General features: G+C 31.9%; 1 protein-coding gene across 1 annotated transcript in view; it reads right to left on the reverse strand.

Annotated features, from left to right (window-relative positions):
- The window catches only part of UBR3 (ubiquitin protein ligase E3 component n-recognin 3), a 266,439-nt gene that overhangs the window by 220,740 nt on the left and 25,520 nt on the right, over window positions 1-20,179 (reverse strand). Inside the window, exons 2-3 of the mRNA XM_051986192.1 lie at window positions 13,806-13,945; window positions 7,310-7,468 (exon numbers count right to left, since the gene is read on the reverse strand). Coding sequence (XP_051842152.1) covers window positions 7,310-7,468; window positions 13,806-13,945 — 299 coding nt within the window. The remainder of the gene's footprint in view (window positions 1-7,309; window positions 7,469-13,805; window positions 13,946-20,179) is intronic.

Raw genomic sequence — 20,179 nt, forward strand, 5'->3', positions numbered from 1 at the left:
ATTCCATTTGTAAATAGCTAGACAAACAATTAAGAGTTAAAAGCACCCAAGCAAAAGAAAATTAGGTAAAAGATTTTATATTAATACCTAAAAGCTCAGTTCAGCCAAAAATTAATTTAAAAAGAGCTAAAAATGTGACTTTTCTAATAGCCACATAATCTTCCTCAACAATAGTTTTGGACTATATGCCAAACATTTGGTTAATTATGCTCTAACAAAATCATTTATGGGGAAAATGTTTTATATTTTATAAAAAATAAGCATCATAAGTTCTTGTTCTACTTTATTCCTTGCTAGTTCTAAAATCAAAAATGAGAGGAGACTAATATTATTTCTAAGGCTTTCTGCACAGCAACAAAGAATGAGAATAATAATAATAACAGTAGCTGACATTTATAGATGTTTCATTTATTTTTCATAATAGCCCACTGACTGCAAGTAAAAATTATTTCCAGGAATGTTAAATGATTTGTTCATAGCTAGTAAATGTTAAGAGTGATATTCAAACTCAAGATTAGCCCCTCTCTCATTATACAACTTCTTCTAAAAGCCAAGAATTCTACAATCCTAAGCAAAAAAGCTTGTAGAGCTAAGCAAAGATGATTAGACAAAATCTTTCCAAATTTAAGCAAAATAGTTACTGCTATACTAAAAGTAATTATGATAAAGTTTACATGTTTTATTGTTAGTTGCTAATTTCTGAAAAATGGGCACAATAAAGAATGACCAACCAAATAATAACCAAAGTGCATATATGACTTGTGGGATTAAACCTAAATAACATGACATATATACAAATTTTGGCATCATAAGAATAAGTTCAGGTTTATAACTTTTCCAAATATATCTTAGTTTACTGAATCTAAACTGCTTAAGATACTTATAAGGCTTTCAAAATATATGTTTGCATATTCTTATCTTCAGTTTTTTGGTTATATTCAGTTTTAATGAGGGAGGTTATAATTAAATGAGACAAAACACTAAAGTTCACTCCTACAAAAGAAAAGCATAAAGAAACTCAGAATTTCAGTTAGATAGGACTTCAAAAGCCATCTAGTATAAGACTATCTGAAAAAAAAAAAAAAACTCTCCCATACAATTGACAAGAGTAAGACCTGCATTTGTTTAAAGTTCTCAACTAAGAGGGAAACAACTGCCCCCAGAGGTATTTTGGAGCAGACTTGTTTGTCAGAAAGCTTTTCCTTACCACACATTTAAGTTTGTCTCTGCAGCTTTCATCTATAGCTCCTTGTTCTGTCCTCTGGAGTCAAGGAAAACAAGACTATTTTCCATATAACAATATTTCAAGTGTTTTAAGACACTATCAACTCTCCTCACCCCCAAATTCTTATCTCTTTCAAATAATATTCATATGGAATGATCTTAAAATTCTTCACTAAGTTGGATCTTAAAATTCTTCACCTTCTATGCACACTTTTGAGTTTATCAATGTCATTCCTAAAATGTGGTGCCCAGAACTTCATTTAGTACTACAAATACTGTCTAATCAGGGCTGAGTAATCAGACTATCACTTTCTTAAACATGGAAGCATGTCACAATTATATGATCTAACATTTATTTAGCATTTTTGGCTGCTATATTACACTGCTGACTCATAATTAATCTAAAATCTATAAAAACTTTCCAGTTATTTTTTATAAATTGTTGTCTAGGGGAAGGTAGATGGTACAGTGGATAGAGCACCAGTCCTGAAATCAGGAAGACCTGAATTCAAATCTGGCCTTAGACACTTAACACTTCCTAGCTATGTGACCCTGGGCAAGTCACTTAGCCCCCATTGCCTCAGCAAAAATAAGTAGACAGATAAATTGTTGTCTGTGAAATTTATTTTTAAGCTCACTAAAATTCAACTTATTAAATTTTGTATAGTCTCCAGAGTACAAAGATTATTCTGAATCTCAATCTGTCATCTTTGGTGCTAACCATCCCTCCCAGCTTAATAATAATATAATTATCTGTGCCTTTAACATTTTTATCAATGATTTATTTAAGTAGCCCAGGGCCAACCATAAATCACTGAAACATAACTACTAGAAATCTCCTTCCAAATTGACATAAAACTATTAATAACTAGATTAGCTATTAAACCAATTCCAAACCCATCTAACTATACTATAATCTCCTTCAATCTTTTCTATAAGAAAAGCACAAAATACTTTGTCAAATGCCTTACTAAGATCTAGGTAAACTATTTAATTTCCTAAACCACTTACCTGGTAATTCTGTCAAAAAAATATAATGAAGATACCTGGCAATGGCTTGTCTTCAATGAACTCAATGATATGGCTAAGTTCACTCCTACTTTTTGAGGATGTTTACCAACAAACCAGTTTTTTAATAAAATATTATAGAATTTTACTAGGAATTAAATTCAAGTTCACTGGTTTATAAAATGTGATAACTTCACTGTCTTCTTGTGTGTGTGTGTGTGTGTGTGTGTGTGTGTGTGATTATCAGTACATTTTAGCCAATTCTATAATGCCTCTCCTATTTTTCCATAATCTTTCAAAGTTTAATGAGACTGACAAGGCAATTGTGTTTATACATAGCAAGGCAGAGGTGTAGTTGGTCTGGTCTAAGTAACAAATTCAACAGGGTTAACTTGGCATTCTCTAATTTCTTACTTAGAGATATCAATTCCACATCAGTCATTTTTATTCTGTCACTTTTCAGTCCACGATATCCATTCCCTATTGTTACTTTTCAGTCCAAAAATCATTCTCCCTTGCAAAGAAAACAAAAAAACAAAACCAAGAATTGGGCAGCCTTGCTTGCTTTTAATTATCTTATCATCTGCTGCTCTATATTTCATCATTCGTATACTCTGTATTCCAAGTTTCATCTTTCCTAAAAAATAGTTTTTAAAAACCCTTTTGGTTATCCCTCACTTTCCTTGACACTTCAATTCATTCTGAGATTTAGCATTCCGACCACAATTACTGTAAGCCTATAAAACACTTCTGTAGTTGTCTTTCATTGGCTTCCAGGGATGACATCTTCTGTATGGGTTGTTTTATTTTTGTTTTTAACTTTCTAAATTGTTGCTGCATTCCTTGTATATATGTAAACTACATTGTTCTTTTTAGAAAACTCCCCTGTGTACCCTGAGCAAGTCACTTAATCCCAACTTCCTCAGCCAAAAAAGAAAAGGAAAAAAAAGAAAACTCCCCTTTTGTCACCTCATCAAAATTGCTCTGTCTTGAGAATTTCATTCTCAAAGACTTGCTATCAGTCTCTTGGGAAGACTTCCTTAATAAAATTGAAGTCCATTAAGATTCTACCTGGTCTTTCTCCTAAAAATTTTTAGGTGCCTCAGCTGTCCCAAGATTCAGATTAAATATCTACTTATTCCCATTTTTTCTATTCTATTTATAAATTAATTCTAAGATAGCATGGTCAACTACACCCAACATCACCTTAATTTCCATCCTGGAAATCAAATCTTCTATATTAACAAGCATCAGATTCGGAACAGTTCTATTTTTGGTTGATCAACCATCTTTTTCTTTCTTTCTTTCTTTCTTTTTTTACTGATAATTAGGCTCAAATTTGTAGAATCTGCCACTTAGGGTTGCAGCTTGAAGTCCACTGCCTTTTGGAATATACTATTTCATTCCCTTCACTATGTTACTCAAGCTTCTTTATATTTAAAACTTTTTCTCCTGGCTGCTTGCAAAATTTGCTTCTACTGGAATTGTTAACTACTATATGTCTTGGAGTTTGTAACCCATGAATTTGTCATTTGATGATTTTATTAACCATGATGAGAAATTCTGGATAAGTTTCTTTTATTTCTTGTAATCTCTGTGGATTCCATCTTCAAGGTCAATTGCTGTGGCTTCTACAAATTTCATGTATTCCTTTAACACTGTTGCCATTTGTTGTCATCTGCCAGATTTTTTTCTACTTCAATGTTTTTGTATTCTAAATCGATTACTCTCTCACCTTTTTAGAGAAATTCTTCAACATTAAAATTCACTTTTTCCTAATCCACTTATTATTTCTTAATTTTGTACTGAGCATTCATTTTTGGAATTAAAAATTCTAATTTATGACTTAAATTTATTTTTAATTTATATCTGATTTGTCTGATTTCATTTATAACTTTTTTCAATGAGCAAAAATCCACCTTCTCACCCTCCTGTCTCAACCTCCCACTCTCCAATTAAGAGTAAAAGAAAAACACAATTCCTGTTAGAAGCACTTATCCTCAAGCAAAACAAACTTCCACATTGGCCATGCCCCCAAAATAAAAAAAGCATCTAAATCCTTCACCTTATTATCAGGACAAGGGTAGCATTTTTCATCATCAGTAAAGTTCTCTGGAATTATGGTTGATTAGTACACTGATCAGAGTTCCTAAGTCTTTCAAAGTTGTTTCTCTTTACCATATTGCTGTCATTGTATAACTATTCTCCTGGTTCTATTCATTTTATTTTCTATCAGTTCATAGGAGCCTTCTCTGGTTTCTCTGAAACCTCCCCTTCATCATTTCTTATACCACAATAATATTCCAGCATACTGAGAAACCATAACTTGTTCATTCATTCCTAAATTTGTAGGAGCTCCCTAAGATTCTTATTCTTTGACAACCTCAAAAATAGCTATAAAAATTTTCATATATTCTTAAGAGTTTGTTTTGCTTAGGACTATTATCTCATATAACTCAGATATCACTGCAACTTGATGGGAAGAAACCTAACACTGAACTATGCTTCTAAACATATATGCTCTTCACAGGTCAAAGAATGTCTAACCTGCCATTATGGTGGTCATTTGTGCCTCCTGTGCTGTTTTTGGCCAAGGGAGAGCTCCAGCCAATGACTGGATATCTGCAGTCCCCTCCAGCATTCCTATATCATGCCTCTGTTCCAGGTTTGTGATCTGCTTCCCAACCTCTTCATCTAGTTCTTCTTTGTGTCCAAGTGCCCTAAAGTATATTCAAATAATACTATCATTTCTATTTCTGCTTTCACTGATTTCACCCAAATATTCTTTATAGTTTACCTCCTATAATTCCTACATTTGTTCATATATCTTCCTATGGTATAATGCTAATCTACCCATACTTTTAATCTATTCTGTTCTTTTTGATAAGGTATAACCTTGTAGAAACATATTACAATCATACTATTAAATCTCATCAAACTTGCATCTATATATTATGATTTCCATTGCATCTCGAGTGTTACCTGTACTTTGATTACTTATATATAAATGTCTTACGGTTATGTGTTTTATTCCATAATACTTTTGTATCCTGTATACTTCTAGGTGTCTTAACTACTATTATTCTCTCTGTATTGTAGCTATGCTGTACAATATCCAGTTCAGTAGATATAAGTAGTACGTTTTCTTCTGATCCCCTGCTCCCTGCCTTTGCTCTTTCATTTAAAGCCTTTTGGATTAGATTTGCAAAGCTCTATTCAAATATATTCTTACCAATCCTTGCTATAGATAATCCATCCTTGGCCAGGAACCTTTCATTCCTATACTTTAAACTATGGTCCAGAAATCCAAATCTCCTTATCAGACATCTTAAAGAGCTGTTCACTTAACAAATCTTCCTCTCTCTTTCATTGCTTCACTTAGTAAGTAGCAGTGATGAAAATATCACCTATCCCTTTTATCTTCAATTTCTTAATTAAAATTTAAGAATCTCATGCTAATGAATTGTATATTTGTTGAGGCAGTATCATTTTGCCCTTATAAATAACCAAAAACCAGAAATAGTCATTAGGTCATGAAAATTTCTCCTAGATAAACGGCAAATTTCTCTCTTATTAACTATTAATTGACCCGATAATTCATACTTTTCAGCAGTCACTAACACTAATTTCTTTTTCTTCTTCCAACATTCAATTTCTCATCTTATCGTACTTTTGGACCCATGTTAACATTTCTTAAAGAGTACAAATGATCATTTCATTCTCAGAGTGCCTAATTCCCTTCTCTTAAACAAGGGACTAATATTTTATTCTTATCAAAGTGTTATGTGACCTTCAATTCCTTTCTCCTTTGTGACATGCTTCTGTTTTCCACTCTCTGACACAGGTCAAGAGTCGACTTCTGCCTATATAAGCCCTTCTTCCATTTTTTTTCTTTTTTTGCTGAGGTAATTGGGGTCAAATGACTTGCCCAGGGTCACACAGCCAGGAAATGTTAAGTGTCTGAGATCAGATTTGAACTCAGGTCCTCCTGACTTTAGGATTGGTGCTCTATCCACTGCGCCACCTCGCTGCCACTCTTCAATTTTTTAAAAGCAACTTTTCATTTATTCAGATAATCTGTAAAGTTAAGCATTTATTTTATCTTTAAGGAAGGAAAACAACATGCAGTATAAGCATAGTCACTTGGCTATGGGGAAAATATGAACACTACACACCTAATGCAGGTCAGTACAAAATTCTTCATGCTCTCCTTAGTTCTAGAAAGTGAAAAACTAGGTTTTTGTATTCCTTACTAATAGCTCCTCTGGAAAACTGCTACCACAAACTTCTTGGTAAGTCCTCAAATCCAGAACTATATTATTGCTCCCAACTACTTTCAACCTTAACACTTTGAGAGCAAAGCCTAGTTTTCTTTCTTTCTCTCATTAGCTTCTTACCTTGTCTTAACATGTTATCTTACAAATTATCTTCCTTCAACTCCTTTACTTCGAGTCTTTTGTGGCAGAGTGCAAAGGGGACTGTCACTGGAGTCAGAAGATCTGAATTCAGCTTCTACCTCTGCAAATTACTATCTGTGTGACGTTGGGCAAGTCAACTTCTCTAGACCTAAGTTTTCCTATAACTTGTTCATCCATTCCATGCAAAATAAGATGATTAGATTTGAAAGATTTTAAGGTCTCTTCCAGTTTTAAGTCTAAGTTTCTATGGTGCTTCTCCGCTAAATTCTCAAGGAGTTCCAAATTTACTCTCCCTACATTCAATCTACTACTTTATAATTTCAAAGTTCTTCAACATCACTTTAATAATTCCTTTTCTTTTCCTTGTTATTTATTTCACATCTTCCCCCTGCCTTTCCCCAGTATTCTTCCCCAGAATCTGGAAGTAAAAATGCATACATTGGAAACAAACTTATTTCTCATTATAAATTTTAGCATGAATACAGAACTTGAGAACTAAAAGTTCATCAAGTCATAAATGAGACATGATAGTTCTCAAGTTCCTAATAATCTTTTTTTTTTGCACACTTAGTTATGCTTATGTTCAATTTTTTTTAAGTGAAAAGATGTGATTTTGTTTTATTTAGAAGACATCATCATACTCTGATTTTGCAACTCACCAGAACTAAGATCTTTGTAGTTTTGCTGATTTGTCAAAACCTGGGTAAGAACAGATCGCATCGCTCCTCCCATTTTAGTCAAATCTTCCAAAAAGGAAATTTGGGGTCCCAATAACTGAAGGACTTTGTGAAGATCTTTTTCTGATGGTACATCAACTGCTGAAAAACAAGAAAGAGGTTTAAATATTTATAACATGCTATATAAAATGTTGTTAAAGTTATTTATTACTGTTTCTCTGCATGAAGTCAAATTTAAGAAACTTAATAGCACAATTAGACTTAGTGCAGCATTCACTCTTCCCTTCAAGACCAAAGGAGGGAATGAAAATTATCAATATAAATTTTTTTTTTAAATAATGAGAATAGATTTTTCTAGAATGAGGGGCATTCCAATAATGAAATTTGTTACTTATCTCCTGAAAAGATAATACATTCAATACACTAATACAGGTAAAATATTCTTATTTCTGTTCATTACTGTTCATAATAGCAAGCTAACATTAGGAAGTGCTTTAAAGTTTGCAAAGCACTTTACAAATATAATCTTATTTTATCTAAACAATTATTCCTGGAGGGAGGTGCTATTATTATCCCCATTTTACAGATGAGAAAACTGAAGTCTACCAAGGATCATACATCTATTAAGTCAGGATGGTCATTCTGAGGGCAAAGGAGTTAATAATGTAAAAGAACATAGAAGTTATTTTTTGAGGGAAATCAAGGACCAGAAATTTTGAGAAAAGCTTTAGCTTTAAAGCAGAAAAAGATGAGTTACCCAAATGTTCTTTAAACTATCACTGATCAACAGCAAAATTTTAATATCTACAAAATTATAACCAAAAAGATCTTGAATACCTAAATACCTAAAACATGTATTTCCTTCCTCTCTATATCCCCTTACTCCTCCTCTTCAACTACTAATTTCAATCCCTCAAGTGCTGCGGACTACCTTATTTAAGTTAATAAAGGCAGAGCAATCTGAGGCAGAAAATTCCAATATTTTACAAGTCAGTCAGTCAATAAGTATTTACTAGGCACCTATTTACTATGTACCAGGCACTGTGCCAAGGTCTGGGGATATAAAGAAAAGCAAAAGATAATCCTTGCCTTGAAGAATTTCATAATCTAATGAGGAAGAAAATATATGAACTTAGAAAAAAAAAACAAAAAAAAAAAACCATTTATTAAGTACCTACCACGTGTCAAGCAGTGTGCTAAGAGGTGGGGTTAAAAAAAAAAGTCACAAGGTAGTCCTTGCCCTCTAGGAGCTCACAATCATTATAAAGTGAAAAATAAAACATAAAAAGCACCAATTACATGGGGAGAAGGAGAGATTACCTAGGATGGGGCAAATTTGGGAGTCTAACAACAGGATGAAAATGATCTGAGGGAAATAGGAATTTCTGAGTTGATTCTGCCTTGCAGAATGATGATTTTTAGAAATGAAGAAACCTGGGAAAGCAGCTAAGTAGGAAATGATGAGAAGTGTTCCTTCTTTAAGCAATAGAGAATCAAGGAAGAGATCTCAGAGGTCTACTTCCACTCTCCAACAAGGATTAAGAAAGGAACTATGGGACAATGGGTGCTCAGAAGGCATGGGTTTACAAGGTAGATTTCATCCTTCAGAAGAGTTTCTAAAGATGATAAAATTCAAGAAAACAGTCAAATGAGAAATGATGAGAACTCCCTGGCTATCATCTTTAAAAAGTGCAAGATGTGGGACAAGTTCTCCAATGTCCATCCTCTGCCTCTTTTGGTCAAGAGAGGAGACACAAACTATGGGTAAAGGGGCAACTATGTACAAAAATTATATACAGGATAAATAGGAAATAATAGATTGAGGGAAGATACTAGAATTAAATGAGATTGGTAAAGACTTCCTATAGAAGGTGAGATTTTCACTGGGGCTTGAAGGAAGCCAGGAGCTGAGAGAATTTTTCTTTGAAATATAGCATGAAGCCAAGGTCATTAGAATTCAGAGTATGTAGTAGGGTTTGAGGTATAAAAAGAATGCGGATAAGGGAACAGATTAGGAAGGAGTGCCCACAAGACAGAATTTGAATTGAGAAACTCTGATTTAGAAAAAAGTCATGAAATACTATATAAAGAGAAATATATAAAAAGAGCAGCGCCAAAGAAAGAAAAAAAAAACAGTTTAGGAAAATTGTAGGCCAAATCTAGAGAACTGACTACAAGAATATTCTTGTCTTTAAAACTAAAGTCCAAAAGATAAGATTTTACTTTTTCAATGACTAAAAGGGCTGAAATAACTCTGATGCTGGACTATGAGTGGAATTAAAGGCAATTTATTCCTAAGTAATAAAGACAACCATTAGAAACGTGGTTATGTTAACCTTTAATATAGAAACCATTCTGGCTATGCTTCCAACTAGTATTGTGACTTAGGATCTCTAGTTCTCAATTTTCTCATCTATCCTAGATAGAGTGTCAAAATCATGCCTGATCATTCCTTCTCAAATCTCTTTTGCTCTGTCTTCATGTAGATCATGGCCACTCACCATAGGCATCTCACAGAATTTTTCTGTCCTTCTTTTCTCCCTGTCTAATTCATTTGATGACCTCATCAGCATCAATGAATACAGATGACTTGCAAATCGATTTATCTATCCTTAACCTTTCTACTGATCTCCAGTCTAATAGCTCCAATTGCCTTTTAGACATCTCAAACTGAATGTCCAGTATTTAAACTCAACAGGCCCCAAACTGAACTCATAACCTTTCCTCCTCAGACCCTCCCTGCTTCCAAATTTCCCTATTACTGTGAGAGAACACCATCCCTGTAGGCAACCAAGCTTAAAATCTAAGTGTCATCCTCAACTCCTTACTATCTCATCATATTCAATTAATAAGATTTGTCAGTTTTACCTTTATAACATCACTTAAATATACTCCTTTCTCTTCTCTAATACTACCACCACTCTGGTACACTCATCTAATTAATGGAATACTCAAGAGCCTGCTAATTGGCCTGCCTATCACAAATCTCTCCCCATAAAAATAATTCACCTAAAGGAAAAGTCCAAGTATATCACCTCCAAGTATGTCACTCAAAAAATTCTAGTCTCTATCACCTAAAAAGATCAAATATAAAATTCTCTCTTTGGCCTTCAAAGCCCTTCAGAACTTAACTCCACACAAGCACTCCCAATTTTCCAATCTGCTAAAATCTTTAGACTACCATCACCACTATTATTCTTCAATCCAGTGACACTGGCATCTTTACTGTTTCTCAATGAGGATACTCCATGTCCTGCCTCAGACATTTTCACTGGCTGTTCCTCATTCTAAGAATACCCTCCCCCCACCTTCGGGCTTTCCTGGCTTTCCTTAAATCCCAGATAAATTCCCATCTCCTACAGAAAGCCTTTTCCAATGCCTCTTAATTTTGGTTCATTCCCACTGATGATTTGCTCCCCAAAGGCAAGAACTAACTTTTGCCTTTTCTGTTTTATCCCCAGAGCTTAGCACAATGCCTGCTACATGAAAGATGCTTAATGACTGATACTGAAACAGATTTTGTAGATTTAAACAACTATGTATGCTAAAATAGTAGTGGTGATGGTAGTGTATGTTATGTATCCTAAAGAATTGTTTTAAAATAAATTTCTTGACGATTATCAGTAAATGTTGATTTGTGTACCTATCTTATATATCTATATACCTGGGGCTATGTAAAAATTTCTCAGATGAAAAAGCAGTAGAACACAATTATTTAGGACACATAAAATTCTACCATTTCTTAATGACAAAGGCAAATTTGCATACTAATGAGATGGCTGTGTTTATTTTTACATAAAAAATTAAATCTTTGCATAATATTCAATACCTTTTACTGTTGCCAAATTTTTTGTAATCCCTATATTCAATTATGCAACCCCACATGGGTCAAAACCCACAGTTTAAGAAGTTTTGTGCAAGACAATCAAGAATGCTTTATTGAAGAGATATTTCAGACAGAAGAGGCAAAGATCATGATTTTGGGGAATTATTAGATGAATTAGATGGTGTGATTAATTAGATCTAATTAAGGAAAAGAAGCCCTTCATTTTAGATATGCCAAAAGAGAGACTTTTGTTATAACTTGGCTCTTTTTAATTGTTAATGATTATCACAGAGACTAATAACCTAATAATCTCATGTTGGATGTAATGTTAAAACAAACAATTTTCTGATTAAAGTTTTCCTACTAAGAATTTCCTCATCACCAAAATGTAAACTTCCAGAAAGAATTAGGCTAGTTTGTAAATGATAATAAGGTAAGGAAATGTATGTTTTTAAAACCACATTAATTATAATAAAAGCATTTATTCAAATTTCATTTTAACTTTGAAAAAAATTAGATTAGTTCACTATGTCATGAACTTTGGAAAATATAAAAAATGAAATTTTAATATTTTATTTGTTTAAAAGAAAAGCAGATTGGCAGAGTAGATAGAAAATTTGATTCAGATTCAGGAAAACCTGAGTTTTAAGTTCTCATTTCTTATATCTTGGCTATATGACCTTGGTAGACAAATCACTTAACCTCTCATGCTATAGGCAACTCTGGGTTGAAGAAAAAAATAGCAATTTGCAGTAGTATCAAGAGTTTCCTTGCCTCAGAATTTACTATACCAGTGAAATCAAAAGTCTAATCCTAATCCCCATTAGTCAAATCATTACTACATGTTGATGATTTTTTTTGATTACAACAGCAATTCTCAAAATCAGCTAAACTACAAATGGGTTATGATCTGTTATTTGATGTGTCAGTGAAGGAATTACCCATATAAAATCATGGATTCTCGAATAACTAAAGTTTATTAGATATGCAAAATGGAGAATATTCAGGTAAACATTAGAGTATCAGAAATTCAGTGATCTGATGTTCTGTTTTGTTTTGTTTTTTCACTGCAAAGAAGCAGAGAAATATTCCTCTGAAAATAATTCATGGTGAGCCAAAGAAAAGAGAAAAAATGCCCTGAGAACAAGGTATAGTGGAAAGAATGTTGGACTTGAAAGCAAGAAGCTTGTGGGTACTGAACCTGCCTCTTACATTTGCTAACTATAGAAACATGGGCAAGATACTTTATATTTCTGAAAAGCTTCAACTTCTTCATTTGGAAAATGGAACTAGTATTTGGTAATCCTATCTACATCACAGGATTTTTTGTGAAGAGAGTATTGTATAAAACAAAGCATTTATATATATTACATATATGAGACATATATAAATAAATATATATCATTATATAAATTTAAATCTACACTATCAGATATTTTGTCTGGCAGAAGAATATAGAATTGTTTTTAAAAAGGGGGAGTAGGATTATTTGCATCATTCAAATTGGAGAAACAGAGAAGTAAATTCATCTATTCATAGATAAAATGTAGTAGTTTAGTTTTCCAGAACCTAATTTTTTTTAAAAGTTATGTAATATAACATTCTATTTATGAACTAGAAGACAGATAATAAAAATTTAGAGTGGTATTTAATTCAATATTAGAATAATCTGATTTTTATGCAATCAAGTTCACACAAAAGTCAAGTAAGTGATTATGGCAAACCATATTATTCTAAACATGCTAATTTCATTAGAAAACAGAATTAAGTACAGTTATCATAACATAAGTTACACATTTAAAAAATATATCTGCTTGCTGTAACAGCAATTCAAAATACTGGTGATGTGAGACATGCAATAATTTTAATCACAGAGCTATACAGAACCTTCTTCAAAATCTCCTATCTGTTTAAGACATTTAGAATATAATGGCAATAATTAACTAAAGCCAACTATTTAACATACTTTTTAAATCTATTATCCAGTCTTGTTATAAAATTAAAAGCACAAATATAACTAGAACTTTCTCTCTCTATAATAATAACAAATTCCACTAAGACATTACAAAAATTAACTAATGATTGAAATATGAAACATGCATCATAAAGAACTACAAGAGTGAAATGCTTATACAAGTCAGTGGAGGAAAAAACAAAAATTAATGGAATAACTTTTTCAGAAAAAATATTATCCTGAATACCCAGAGATATCTGGAAATCATTAATTCTAATCTGGCACAAATTCATTATGATCTTCATGATGTTTTATCTACTTAAGTCATTTTAACCTAAAGCTGATTTACCTCACTGATCTTCAGCAAGTTAAACTCTCTAAATGTTTGCTCACCTATAAAATAAGAGTTGGACTAAACATTTTTTAACATATCTTCTTCTCTAAGAAGCCAAAAAAACTTATTCAGATTTATTTTTCATTAAGTTACTAGTAAGAGAATATGCCAAATTGTTTGAGTCTAAAACACAATGAATCAATTTTTCAGTAAGGAATCCTCCCCATTACTCTATAGTCAGATTTTATAAATTTAAAAAATATATATATTCATGCCTTATTCATAGTGAAAAAAAAAGTATTCATTGTTTCTACATCTTAGAACATTTAAAAAGATTCCTTTCATGATACTGATTTAAACATACCTGGTTCATTATAGCCTTCTCTTAAGTATTGAATAAGACAAAAAATAAACCGTGGAAGAACAAATTCAGACATCATCAGTAAGTCTTTTGGAACACAAGGAATATTTGAACTTGATTTAATTTGATGTCTTTTGCAAAACCTATAAGACAAAAAAAAATTAAATAAAATCATCAGTAATCAGCTCCAATTTTCTAAGTATATAACATTTCTGTTAATGAGATCTAAAAATAAGTTTCTGGAGAATATCAAAGCAGGGCAGAAAAAATACACTTGTGATTTTTTAAGGAAACCAAAACTTTAAAAAATATATTGTTTCACTAGCTCTTTTAAACAAAAATATTATAGGAATTTTTTTTCAAATCTACATATCTTTATCATTCTTAAAATGTTTGCTGATATTATATATTTTTAATTTATATAATTAAAACTGTTTCTACAACCAACAGTGGGAGTACATGCTATATGCATGCTACACACACACATACACACACACACACACATACACACACACCACACGATGTTCCAAAAGTCTTAATGCAATTTTAAGCTATTAAATTCTCCCTTCCCTTCAAAAAAATACAAAAGAGTTTGGGGATATTCTAGATGCAGTCAAAATATAGTAAAACATGCCTCAGACACATGTACCAAGCTATCATGACATCCTATACTTCATAATGATGTCCAATGAGAAAGAACACTGCTCTTCCAATACTTCTGAATAGGTGTAATTTTTAAGCTTTCCATTACATCAAACTTAAATATGCACCTGCAATTTATTATAACCCTCTAGGGTTATTTAATTTCTCTAAAAATTGTTTTATAGGTTATGTTATACTAATTACTATATGTCTTTGTAGGTTAATTCCAAGATACCAAATACATTTAATTATTATTTTGAAGTGTTTTTCTATTATTGCTTTTATTATTTTTATTGGTAATACATTGAAATGCTGATGGTTTCATGGGGTTTATATCTAATTTAACATCTATCCATCCAGAACATCTTGGCATCTGCCTGGCAATTGACCTTCCAGACAAGACATCCATAACTACTATCATCAATCAGTTTTGAAATATCCCTAAGGCTGAGCTGTCTGCATTGGTGAGTTGCAAACTCATCTAACCAAACCACAATTTACTATCAATCACCAAGATTATTCTGCCAATTTTTCTGCCACAAGAGTACTCCCATCTGTACATCCCCACAACTTCTGGAAACTGGAATCAAATCAATACTACCATTCCTTCTGAAGATGATATGATTGCAATATGGCTCAACTCACGATCCCATGATTTACTAAACTAATTCTTCCCTAGTCATTACTCACTTATATGTGTTGTCTCCCCCTTAACAATGAAGGCAGGAACTGCCTTTATTTTTGTAGTTGTATCCCCAGCATCTAGTATAGATGGTAACTAGGTGCTTAATAAATGTATTTTTTTCCCCCTTTCATTCAAGCTACTTACTATCTCAATCAAAATATCAGGAGCATACTTTAGAAAACAGAATAAAAAATTAAAGTTTATGTAGAGAACAAAAAGCTCAAAAATACCCTGGCAAATATTTTCTGACAAAGGAAAGGGAAATAAGCATTATTGTGCATCTACGATATGCTAGGCATTATGTTAAATGCTTTAACAAATATTACCCCATTTGATCCTCACAACAACCCTGTGATGAGATAGGTTCTATTATTAGTAAATAAAAGGCTAAATAAAGTAGGGCGTGGATGCTTTGAGATCTGGGAATAAAAGCAATAATCATCAAAACCCTCTCACCAGATAACGTAGATGAATGAAATAGATATAAAGAAATACACAACCACAAACTAGAATCAGATGCCTACAATTATGTAGTGCTAGATGAATCTAGGATAACAAAATAAAGGGAAAAGTATTCATCATTCAACAAAAACTAGTCTGGCAAACAACAACAACAATAACCAAAGTATTAACATGTCATACCAGAAGAGTAAATAAAATCAAATTGCATCAACAATCTAAAAAATCCCGTTAAAAACAAAATGAGAAAATGTTTCATCTTTCTTAAGGATGGACAAGGAATAAAATTTTAATAAAACAAAAAAAGAGATAAAATTATGTTAATTTACTTGAAATCTTTTGCATAACAAAAAAGCTAAACTTCCTGAGAAAAAGAAACAAAAGGGAATAAAATCTTTGCTTCAACTTTTTTTTTTTTGCCAAAGTCTAAAATGCATGTAAAACTAACAAAAATTTACAAAATTAAGAGCTGTACTCCAATAGATGAGTAGTCAAATGACACAGATGCTTTTAAAATAAACACAAAGAAATAATTACATATGATATGCTTAAATCTCTAATAATCAGAGAACTGAAAATTAAAACTAAAATTCTATCAGAATTCATATTACCTAAGACATCAATAAAAGATAACAAAATCTATTGCTAGAATATGGTAAATTGAGCACAGCTTTATACTGCTTTATATTGAAATCTGGCCTTTTTGAAAAATAATGCAGAATTATATAATAAAGGTCATGCAACTTAGTGATCCCATTAGTAGGACTATAATTCAAAAGAAAATATTATAATTTGGAACCTCTCTATATACAAAAATATTCCTAGCAGCTCTTTAATAACAAACAAGAAGCAAAAAAAGAAAAATAATCTAGAAAATCACCATTAACTGAGGAATGGCTGAACAAATCATGGTATATGAATAAAAATGGAACATTATTAAGCCATAGAAAACATCAAGTATGAAAAATTCCTCCCCAAAGTTAATATTTAAGTAAAATATTGTACTAAAAAGGAAGTGAAACCAAAATATTATACATACTAAACACAACAAGAAGTAAAGACAACAAAATCAAGTCAAATACCCTGGAAAAGATTAAAAAATATGGAGAAAACAAGGATGATGTGAGTTTACTATTTAGTTAATGTAGATTATAAACATATGTTGGTTTGAAATTAATAATCACAAAATAATTTTATAGAAACATACAATCATCTCTTCTGATTTGCCATTTTTCTTATACAATTATTCATAAGGTTGAATACCTATAGTGTCAATGGAAACAACTTTTTAAAGACTAGGTAATCCTAGGTTAAGGTACACTTCAGTGTTCCTCACTATTAACTAGCACCATTTTCTCAAACTACTAGATTCATTGAATTTCTGACTCCTGCTTGACTACTAAGAACACCTGTCTCAGGTGAGCCCCAGAATGTGTAAATTCTTAGCTGGCTCTTCTTGCACACAAACATTTTTACTTCCTGATTCCCTGACTTCTGGCTACTAATACTCAGTATTATAAGCTATAGCGTTCTTAGTCTCCAGGTCTATCTCTATCCATTTAAAACTACTACCTCACCTTCCCTTTCCTTTAAAATTTTTTTTTTTGCTATTTCTATTTTCAAGTAATGTGTTGTTGTTTAACAATCTGTTCCTACTACATCTGTCGAAAGTTGAGTGACATGTTTCATCATCTTTCTTTTGGATATCATTTTATCAGAGTTCTAATGTTCTATATAATGCTATTACTATATAAACTGTTCCCATTCTACTTACATTGCTCCATTATCATTTCAAAGATGTCTTCCCAGTTTCTTCTGAAATTGACCATTTCAACAGTTTTTATAGAATAGTAATATATTTTGTTTAGGCATTCTACAATAGGTTGATACTCCTTTAGTTTCCAATTTTTAAATACAAAGAAAAGAACTGCTATAAATATTTTGAATCACTGTATAAAATTTCTTGAGTGCTATTCAACCAGTCTTTCCTAGCAACTATCCATTCCCCCAGAACAGCAATTAACCTTTATTGAGAAAATACAACTCTACTATATCATACCTGTTATTATCTATCTCTAAAATGAATTTAAAAAAAGAAAAATTTTCATCATATGAAAAGGGTAATCAAATTTTTAAAAGAAGTTTTTAAAATACCTCTCTAATCTTTTGTTATCATCATACCTTTTCTATAACATATATGTCTAATTCTAGCATTAATGACAGACAAAATTTAAAATGCTTCTATTTTACTCTGAAGCCTCATCTTGGTACTGGATTTTTCCCAACCTGAGTCATACATAGCTTTAAAATTTCAAGACAACTTAGTGTCAAAAGGTCTTGCTCTACACATAGGCAGGGAAGTGAGAGAGTGGATCAAGTGCAAAATTTGAATCTGTACTTGAATCTAGATACTAGCTATGTTATCTTGGGTAAATCAGCTAGTCCTTGTCTCAATTCCAGCATCTGTAAAATGAATATAATTATCTTAACTTCCTTAAACACATGCAATAAGCACCCAAATAGAATAACACAAATAAAGCTTAAAGGACTTTGTAAATGCTAACTATTATTATTCAACAACTTCCATTCATAAAATTAAAAATTGAGAGAACTTTAAGGGTCAAAATGTTTTTTAGTCTTCTCTCAGTCAAATAACTCATAAGGCTCTTTAAGTCCTCTCTTCTTTTCTCCAAAACACCTAAAGTAGAAATCGATAAAACAATATAATAGGCTTCTGTATTTCAGCATGCCAATATTTTTATGATTATTTTTCCATAATAAGAAGGTAGTTAACATTCCACACTCTGAGTCACCTAATTCCTTCCAAAAGGTATTTCCAGCTGTTGTTATACTATGTGTTAAGAGAAACTTACATTTAATTTGTATTTATTGTAATTAATTTAATACTACTATTCCTTAGCAACCATTATAAACTGTCATTGATACACATTGCTTTCTAAGAGCTTGTGTTTTTCAAAATAAATTTTCTTTTTGTTTTGGTTTTTTCCTCAACAGTATTTTATTTTTCCAATACACATAGTTTTCAACATTCATTTTGGTGAGATTTTGTATTCCAAATTTCTCTTCCTCCTTCCCTTACTTCCCCTTCCTCAACACAGAAAATGATCTGAGATGGGTTAAACATTTACAATCCTTTTAAACATATTTCCATATTTTTCATATTATACAAGAAAAATCAGATCAAAAGGGAAAAAAACATGAGAAAGAAAAAGCAAAGAAAAAAAAGGTGAAAATGCTGTGCTTCAATCCATATTCAGTCTCTATAGTTTTCCTTTTGGATGTGGGTGGCATTTTCCATCCCAAATCTAGTGGAATTGTCTTGGATAGTAGAATTGCTAAGGAGTCCATTACAGCAGATCATCACATAATTCTGCTGTTACTGTGTAACAAGGTTTTCTTGGTTCTGTTCACTTCACTTAGCATTAGTTCATGTAAGCCTTTCTAGGCTTTTCTTAAATCAGTCTGCTCATCATTTCTTATAGAACTATGATATTCCATTAGATTAATATACCATAATTTATTTAGTCATTGGCCAACATAGACATCCACTCAATTTCCAGTTCTTTACCACTACAAAAAGAGTCTGGATTAGATTGTTTTATAGCCAAATTGCTCTGTAGCACTGTTGATCAGTTGATAACTCCACCAACAATGATTAGTGTCCCTATTTCCCCATATATTCTCCAACATTTATCATTATGTTTTCTTGTCATCTTAGTAAATTTGAGGTGTTGTTTGTATTTCTCTAATCAATAGTAATTTAGAGTATTTTCTCATATGACTATGAATGATTTTAATTTCTTCATCTGAATTGTCTGTATGTGTCCTTCAACTATTTCTCCCTTGGGGAATGACTTGTATTTCATGAAAATTTTTCACAGGAGTTTTTAAACTAAAGATATACGGTTTTATCATTTGGGCCTATGTGCAAGCAAAAAAAAAAAAAAACAAACCTGTTTCTTCATAGTTTGGAGTTTTAAAAATATAATTCTGACAATCTTAAAAACAAAAGTATCAATTCATTTGGAAGAACAAAATGATCAAAAACATCAAGAGAATTAATGGAAAAAAAAGTTGTACAGGAAAATAGCCAAACAATACCAAATCTCAAACTGCATTACAAAATAGTAATCATCAAAGCAATCTGGTACTCACTGATAAAGAGTACTTAATAAGGGGAACAGACTGGGTACACAATATGCAGTTAGTAATGACCTATTTTTTGACAAACCCAAAGATAGCAGCTTTGGGGAGAACTCTCTAAATGTCAAACTCTTCTGGAAAAGCCGGAAAGAGGTTCAGCAGAAACTAAGTACAGACTAACATATCACAACATATACCAAAATAAGGTCAAAATGGATACATGATCTAGATATAGAGAGTGATATCATAAGCATACTTATCATACATATCATAAGCGTTACTAAAACCATCTGGTATTGGCTAAGAAATAGACTAGTTGATCAATGGAATAGGTTAGGTTCAAAGGACAAAACAGACAATAACTTTAATAATCTAGTGTTTGACAAACCCAAAGACCCCAGTTTTTGCGATAAGAACGCAGTAGTTG

This window comes from Antechinus flavipes, chromosome 3, assembly GCF_016432865.1.
Source record: "Antechinus flavipes isolate AdamAnt ecotype Samford, QLD, Australia chromosome 3, AdamAnt_v2, whole genome shotgun sequence".
NCBI classification, from domain to species: Eukaryota; Metazoa; Chordata; class Mammalia; order Dasyuromorphia; family Dasyuridae; genus Antechinus; species Antechinus flavipes.